Raw genomic sequence first — 8860 nt, 5'->3', positions numbered from 1 at the left:
CGTGGTTGAGCTGTTGAAAGTTGTTTATGCGCAGTCGCGTGGAACATGACGGAAAAGCAACCAAATTCAGCTACGTAATCTCCCTATGACGTCATATTTTGGCGACATTATGCATAATATGAACTTTAGATACCGTAGGTTTTAGTAAAATCGCAATTGCAGAATTGCTAACGAAGTTATAACTTCCTCTGCTTTGGACGCGCCATGGTGCTCAGGAACAAGCTAATATATGACGTTAGCAGATCATCCATCTTGTAACCCTGGGAACAAGAAATCATGATAATTTTATTGTATTTACAAGAGTAGAGTGAAGCCTTTTATCGCGAGTTAATGAATGAATTGTTTGGCAATGTGTATCCTGTTCCTAAAGTAGTTAAAGCGAGTTCAATTAACAGGTTCATAAAATTATCAAAATTTTAGTGAAAAAAACGGATTGTTTTCAGTAGCTTAGAGATATCGGCTGCAGTTTGAGAAACTACGTAGTTTTACATGAAGTCTGTTGCCTAATCAGAAGGAAACCCGCAGGTACTTTACGTGTAACAAACTGATTATGTTTGAAACATCTCCAAAGGCCACGGGTTCCTCCAAGAGCCTATGTTATAAATAAATGTCATGTTTAAATTTATAACTTACCAATGGCGTCTCGCACAGAAGCTTGTTCCCCTTAACAAGGCTCCCTATGGACATGTGGAAGTAGGTGCTACCACTACTCCAGTTACTTATCTTGGTGAACGGGAATGTTTGAAGGATCTGTAAATATTTTGCAAGTTCAATGAAATACCGGGAGCTTGAAGAAATGTTTTCAAAAAGGTAGGCTACTGGATGTAAAGAGGCAGCTTTGACGTTCAAAAAGAATATGGAAAAACATGTGAGGAATAAGGTCGGACTAAAGGAGAAACATCAGATGGACAAAATTGGTGACAATAAAAGCAGATGCCGTAATCCTTTGTGTTAATAATATCTTTAAGAAAAGTCAAAAAACTAAACCGATCAAAACTTACTTCTCTTGTCTTGGGATTGATCAGACTAACGCCTCGTTTGTTGATAGCAAGCAGAAGGTTTTCCGGATAGCCTGGCTCTGTTGTTTGCTAAGAAAACAAATGAAAAAATTTATACACAAAACTCTCAACGTAGAACGTGCTAGACTAGATAATTATTTAAAAATGGGCAATGACGTATGGACTTGAAGCTTCGTATTGTGAACTTCAGTGAAGAACGAAACTTAAACTTACTCGGACATCAAAAAATGCAGATCCGAAAGTTGGCCACTTGTAAACGATCTTGAGGAAAGCTAGTTTGGCGCCCTCTTTCGTGCGGGCAGAACTTTTGTTATAGTGGGCGACGATTTGCTGAAAATATATTTTTTTTTAAATTTTAGTTCTTTTTCATGCATCATAGTTATAGATTTCTCCACTTAGTGATTGCTAGAACAACAGCCTTAAATATTAACCTGCTGATACTTATTCAACCAAGACATCACATTCAAGGTGATGTAATAAGTTTCCATATCACTCTGCTGCTTCGTATGAGCTTCCAGGGTCTATCTTTTTACCATCACAGATTCACGATGTTCCTAGATTGCACTGGAAGGCTACTAGAGAGCAGCCAGTTTTTGGTTTTATCATCCAAGACACGCAGACCTTCCGCTCCATTAGAATCGTCTATTATGGTCGAATAATGGTCGCTTACCTTCTTCCAGTCGTCAGGAGAAGCTTGTCTGAGAAGATACACCGGAGCAAAGTCCTTCAACATCTTCGGAATGTTCGTAAATTGCGACTTGTCATCGCCAAACTGAACCCTGTCAACAACCGAAACATCTGCCTTCAATCTCATTGCTTCACCGAATTGATCAGTGGCACTTGAACCTACGCTAGCCTTGCCATTGTATTAAACGTTTTTATATAGTATCCTACTCATACAGGATGTAGTTTGCACAACGAAGTCATTATTGTCTTAACCTTCTGAGGTCCAATTTTTTTTTCTTCCGATTTTGGTCCGTAGGCTACAGTTCCAATTTTTTTTTCTTCCAAATTTTTAAAAGCCCCCCACGGAGGTATTTGGACCTTGTTGAGCAGCAATATGTAGACATCATCCCAGGGATGACGTTGGACCGTATTACATAATTTTATTTTGCATTCCAGGGATGTAGGCTACTTGGACCGCAAAAGGTTAATGATGGTGAGAGATGGTGACACGCAGCAATAACCGTAGAACTGCAGCAGCCACTGTATACTAACATAACATAGCAGTAGGACTGCCTGGCAGCAACTGATAGGGAATAGGACTGCATGGCCCTGATGGGGAATAGGACTGCATGGCAGCAACTGACGGGCAAAGGTTTCATCACAGATTTTTGGTTTTTGAAAAAAGTTACCGGTACCTAGAAACATTCCAAGTTCGAGAATACACATACACACTGTTTCAATCACATTTCACAATTCTTCATCACTCACCTGTACAACAGGGCTGCCAGATGATATGCTTCTTGCTTGGTGCAGCCGTGATAGCCGCGCAAGTATTTCGGTTTCTCCTGATAAAAGTGGAATATGTTGTCTGCGTTCGGGTCTTTGCCTGGCACGGTCGACGCCCAGAGCTTCTTCATAAAGAAGACTTGGTAGGTCATTTGAGGGGCAGAACCTGCAACAGAAATTATCACCTTGTTGAAAGTGGTCTTACAAAGCAACAATACCTTTAATGATTGAGACCAAGACTCAAATTGAAATCAGGAAATTAAACTCAAAACTGTAAAAAAAAGATCAATTCGCTTTCCTTGGGAATTGAACCAGCGCTTACCGTCTTTGGTCGGTTTGGCTTTCTTCAGCCAGTCGGTGAGATGGCGAACAAAATCAAAAAAGAAATCATTTTCAGGAACGCTGATAACTTTGCTTTCTATCTTCACAAAGAGACTGAAGCCATCGGAGCTCTTCAGTCGCAATCTATTGGCGATGTTGAGACAAAAGTCCTTCGCTCTGGTGCTTGATTCGACTTCGAATGCCTGGAAGGCAACATTTGATTGAAAACTGCTCTAAGAGAGTAAGTAAAGGCACATTGGAAACCGTTTTTTTTAGTTGATTTAGCAAACGAAACAGAAGCTTTCCTTCATTTCTAAATAAATGTACAATAAGCAAAACTGTTTAACCTATTTTATCAGAGAAAACGAGGAAAATTTGCCGTTGAAGAGAAGACGTCACAATATATGACGCAAAACATGAACTTACCTCATCAGTGTCGTCAGGGAAATAAACTTTGTGAAATATCTGCGTGGTTTTGTTTTGGATGGCCTCTACTTCCACCAGGTGGGGCGGGTACTTTCTCTGGCCGTGTCGTATCGGCCGCTGATATCTGTGGATGAACGATGTTATTTCGTGTGCAATGGATACGTTGTTATTTCACGAACAAATCATTCAACAAAATATGCCCAACCCGGCCGCATATTTACAAAAGGTTCCCTATTTTGTGCCTATCTCGAAAACTGACCAATCAGAAGCCGTATCGCTTTCTTACGTCATTGCGTCATTTACGTTTTCTTTCTTTGGTCTTCTGCTAGTAATGTCTGGTACAGGAGCAGGCTGGTAGGTTAAAATTCGCAAGTTAGTCAGTTAATTGAAATGAATGAAAGCGCGCATAAAATAATTATCAATGGAAAATGAGTTAGTGTAATTTTCTTGGCACTCGATGTAGAAGTTATAGCAAGTTAGTCAGTTAACTGTAGCCTAGGTAGCCTACTGGTGCAAGTGAAATTGAGCCTGACAAATTGGCAATGTTAATTTTTTGGTAGCCTAACCTAGGCAATTGCTGGCATCATGGCTTCTCAGGTAGCCTACCACCTGTGCAATTGGTAAAGCGGTTAGAACGTTGCAAACTTGAGAAAGCCTGTGCAATTAATATCTTTCTCCAAGCTGGCTAACAAAACCACAGATAGTCTAGGCTGGTTGCCAGGGTCAGCAAAGTTGCCAAAGTTTAAAAATGAACAGCTGTTTCGAATATTGAAATTAAGAGAGCGAGGAGGTTCTGCTATTAACATTTTCTATTTCTACGCATAAATTCGTTGTCCTTGAAAGATTTCTGATTTCATCAGAATTGTAAGGCATGCAGTGCATGTATGGAGAATACGCCACTGAATTAAGCAATGTTTTATTAAAATTGCACACATTTTGCCCCCTAAAGTGGTTCTGTACGGTTATAGCTGTAGGCCTAGGCTATAATAGGAAGTAAATCAATATAGGCTAACTAAAAGGCTAGCTTGTTAGTAGTCCAGAAAGTTATTTATAAACAAAAGTATATACATACATATGTTAAATTTTAGTAGCAATCCAAGGTTTTAATCGGATCTTTCATTTAGGTTTTATTGTGATTAATTCAGTGCTTTAATAATCTATATTTGTGAAATGGGGTTTGTGTGTTGTGTAACAAGCTGTAAAAGTGGGTACAAGTCTTGCAAGACTGCAGTGAAAGTACCAATGTTTTAATTTCCGAAAGATGAAGAAATGAAAAAAAGATGCTGCCTGTTTCATAAATTTAATTGCAAATGTGTGGAAAATCATGTCTGTTACAACACCTACAAAAGGTAAGAATAAGATCAAAAGAATGGCTTTAGTTTGGTTGTTAAATTTAATTAATTAGATTGAAATTGTGTAGAGGGACAACAGTACTTATTACGGCCCAGCAAATAAGTTTTGCTCATTTATTCACCGTCTTCTGACTTTAATTCGAGGCAAAAAAGGTTCGTTTTAGCGAGGATAGTAGGTCTAAATTGTATGTTGTGTACCAATGGGTGTACACTACTCAGAAATTGCTAATGTGCACTGTATTTTTTCAGCTTTTCGAAAAAGAGATGAGATGTGTTCTCCAATTGAAGCTGATGGAATCAAACAACAACCGAGTTTGACCTTCTTGGGAAAAGCTAGAGATCTCTTTATACTTTGGAAAAAAAGAAACCTTTCTGGGCTCACTTCACAGACATTTACTGCATGCATTCAGACCATGGGTGCGGTTCCAGAGTTCGCGCAACATTGATAACCAACCATCATTTCACCTATGTTATTTGTTATACCTCACAGCCAATGGAATTGCTACTCTCACACCTTAACAGTTTTTTCAAGCGTGCTTAGTATTGTACTGTAATGTTTATTGTATGCTTACTTCACATTTATTTACAACCAATCGTATGAAGTGAGTATTGGTGAAATTGCTGTTGTATTCTTATTGAATAAGATCAAATTTTCATTGATTAGCAATACCTTACTGTGGCAGGGTAGATTGTTTATCAGTGTGTTGTGATTTGACTACATAATCTGGTCATTCCGGACTATTTTTGATGGCCATATCTCGAAGAAGTATTTGCTTATTTTTTATTTCTTTTATTTAACATGTGATATATTTTATTAAATACAGGTCATCTTTACGAAGCAGACACAAAATGCTGACTTTTAATAAGTAATCACCCTATCTACGAAGGGATAGGCCTATAGCTGTTTGCATGATTAACTGTCTTAGTCATTGATTAAGTATATTTACATCTACTTGTGTATATCACGAAACATAGTGTAATCTAAATGGCGATATAAAGTAGATATTTACATTATAGAATATTTGACTTGGGTAAACTTGATCAAAGTGTTGGAAGCATTAATTACGTTGTTCAAATTGCTTGTATCATCAATCTTATCATTTACTTGCTTCCTTGATTGTCACTATTGCATGGTATTGTGCTCTGTCATGTTATACCATCTGATGTATCTTCTTAAAGAAGTAAATTGTAGTAAATGAATTTTATGCATAACGTTTATGTTTTCATCTTACCAATAAAGTATCCTTAAAGATGACAATCATATTCCAATCATATGCAGGACATATTTAAGCAGGATGAAGAGCAGCTGTTTACATTTGAATCATGCCAGGTGGTAAGATTATTGGTATCAACGAGCTCCTGCAGAGCGTGCTCTTTGTGACCATAGATCAATATAACCTGTTTAAAGGAATGAACACTGATCCTCTAGACAAGTTCCATGCAACGCACTTCTCTGCAGTGGCGTAGCAGCCACTTGGCGGTTCCGGCTCTGCGCCAGGGGCGGCAAAATGAGGCTGCACAGTGCACACAGCACGAGAAATGAAGTAATGCAAAAATAAATAAAAAGTAAAACAAGAAAATGATTTACAAAGAGACAGCTAGTACACCTTAAAAAATTTAAGGATATAACAACAGCTAAAAAGCTCGAGTTGCTTCTTGCGTGATGTTGGATAGCTGTAGCCTGTAGCCTACTTTGTCTGTTGTTCAATTTTTAGTAACATTTATTATTAGGTCATAAATCTAGAGGAGTTTCTCAAAATGATAAAGCCGTATTTACGTTCTACCATGAATGATGATCGGCTATCAGCTCTATCGATTCTTTCTATAGAAAGAGATTACGTTCAAAAACTTGATTTTGAAGATATTATCGCTGATTTTGCTTCGGCGAAAGCTCGAAAAATTCAATTTTGAGGCGGCTATTGATCTATTATTTGCCTAATACATTTGTTGTCCATTTTTTGTCTTTCATTTTGTCGTTGAGTCTTCCACATTTTTCTTTTATTTCATTAGAAAAACAAAGATATCCTTACTTAACGCCAACGGTTTGATTTCTAATATGCTTTGTATTTGGCATTTGGGTTGCAAACGCAGAAAGTTATGAGTCAAAATTTGTAAATTATAAAGTCAAGATTTCAACTTCAGTGAAATGTTTGCAACATATATAGGAATGAGATGTAGGGGTGAAATGCTTTCTTTTTGTCCGATAGTCCAAATCTAAAATTGTAAGAATTGGATTGTAAGAATATGTATTGTAAGAATTGGATAATCATCACGGTTCATTACTGCACATTGTATATTCAGTGATTATTTGATATACAAAAATCTTACGAGATGTAGCCTGCCACAGTACTAGCCTAGCGATTAGCCTGCCAGACAGCAGAGCAGACATGAACAGCGAGCAAACTAAGGTTGCCAGATGTTTTTAAAATTTATAGCCCAACTGCTACTGAAAAGTAGCCCAGTCGTCGAAAGTGATGAAACAAGTCCAGAATATAGTCAAAGCTTTTTTTGTGAATATAAAACAAAACAAGAAAAAACTCCACTGCTAACATTTTTCCGCGACTTTGAAATAAAACTAGCCTAACTCCAGGGGAAAACCGCAGAACTTGGCAATCCTGGAGAAAACCTACGAACTCGACGCAATCACGCAAAGAAACTTTGCAAATGAGTTGACGTAAGAAAGCGATACGGCTTCTGATTGGTCAGTTTTCGAGATAGGCACAAAATAGGGAACCTTTTGTAAATATGCAACCCGGCCTGCGTGCCGCACAAGAGATCAACTTGTACGTGGCTATTATCGAACAGTTGCATTTCATGTAAAATTAAAACAAACTCAAAAATACGCCAAGTTGTTCTTCAGGTGAAATTGCATAAATTAATTTCATGCTTAATAACCATTTTCGAGATAGAAAAACTTTTTTATTTTTACATTGATCAAGAAAAAAAAAAAAAAATCTTGCTATCTGCACCATTTCAGGTACTTTATTACCAAGTTATAATGGCTCACAATTTTAGTTTATCCCGGCCACCTTCAGCGTTGCCTACACGCCTACCTCAAGTAGCAATCATGAGCAATAGGATGAGATCTCCTTGTGCTTAAAAACTTCTGAAGGTGAGGAAGAAGTTGGTTGCTAGGAGCAAAGACCCCGGTTGCTAGCCACATCAGCTCCCATCCTCGCTCCTCGCTGTACCTGTGAGGACAATCGTTGATTATGGACACTTCAAGTGGAAAGGTGAAGATGGGTGGACATTGGAGAGGTTAAGGCAGGTGGGGAGGCCAACATATGTGGACAAGTCAAGATACGTTTTTGCATTAAAAGTATTTTCAACCGGTGGATGAATAAATTTAGAAAAGAAAAAGACAGATCCATGATAAATATCTAAAACTTGATCTGAAAAAAACATTACACAGTTGCCAAGTGGTAAACGGGGCTATAAAGGGAACCCCTTGATTAAATTAATAAAATGAAGCTACTAAGTGAGATCACCTTAACTTCCTCAAGCCCAGGATCACTCAACGTTTATAAAAAGTTCATAAAATGATACCAGGCAGATCCCCTCGAGTCTTAGAGTAACAAGAAAATAAAGCACACTTGGCTACCACAATAAATGTTGACCAGCTGAAGAGAATGCTAGATATTACTGTACGGTATGTTATATTATAAATAACTGCCGGGTGAACACTGAACAGTCTATTCTGTGTAAAAAAAGCTTCAGACGGAGAAGACCGAACGTTCAAACAGTTGCCCAGAGAAATAAATAATCTGCAATCTGGAAGCCAATAGAAATGGGCCGGGGTTCGTAAAACCTCATACCAAACAGTACCAGTCCTTCAAATTCTAGCCTAAACGTTCTTTATGAGTAGATTCACCTACCCTTGTTTGTTATTGGTCAGTTGCTTCATTAACTGGCAGAAAACTTCATCTTTGAGTTGCTCGTACTTGAGCGGTCCTTCAAATATCTGGTCGGTCAGCTCGTTCCCGTACCGAGGTCTCTTTGAAGGGTAATCCCCCATATATTTCATGATAGGTGCAGAGGGGTCAAAGAATACAACATTTACAGCAACGTTTTGTTGCTAAAAACATCAAGTGCTTCAAATGAAATACTTAAAAAGAATTGATCTGGAAAAGATTTAAACAACATCAACTAATAAAGGACTAACTAGAAAAACATTAATAGGGTCAATTGCCAATTTGACATTTTTTATGCTTTGCTACTTCCTTGCTTTCAACAAAAAATCTTAAATTACCTTAAAACCAACTTCACTCCTCTTATGTAACCCATAAAAAG

General features: G+C 37.9%; 1 protein-coding gene across 2 annotated transcripts in view; it reads right to left on the bottom strand.

Annotated features, from left to right (window-relative positions):
• Nucleotides 1-117: 117 nt before the first annotated feature.
• Nucleotides 118-8860, bottom strand: part of LOC145777976 (unconventional myosin-VIIa-like) — a 49378-nt gene continuing 40635 nt past the window's right edge. For both annotated transcript variants that reach the window (XM_082589354.1, XM_082589353.1), the window contains exons 41-50: nt 8446-8599; nt 7624-7761; nt 3219-3342; nt 2794-2995; nt 2454-2637; nt 1690-1798; nt 1233-1349; nt 1002-1088; nt 634-750; nt 118-260 (exon numbers count right to left, since the gene is read on the bottom strand). In XM_082589354.1, coding sequence (XP_082445480.1) covers nt 177-260; nt 634-750; nt 1002-1088; nt 1233-1349; nt 1690-1798; nt 2454-2637; nt 2794-2995; nt 3219-3342; nt 7624-7761; nt 8446-8599 — 1316 coding nt within the window. In that variant the 3' untranslated portion in view covers nt 118-176. The remainder of the gene's footprint in view (nt 261-633; nt 751-1001; nt 1089-1232; nt 1350-1689; nt 1799-2453; nt 2638-2793; nt 2996-3218; nt 3343-7623; nt 7762-8445; nt 8600-8860) is intronic.

This window comes from Aplidium turbinatum, chromosome 10 (genome assembly GCF_918807975.1).
Source record: "Aplidium turbinatum chromosome 10, kaAplTurb1.1, whole genome shotgun sequence".
Taxonomy (NCBI): Eukaryota; Metazoa; Chordata; class Ascidiacea; order Aplousobranchia; family Polyclinidae; genus Aplidium; species Aplidium turbinatum.
This window is presented reverse-complemented; position numbering and strand designations above follow the sequence as displayed.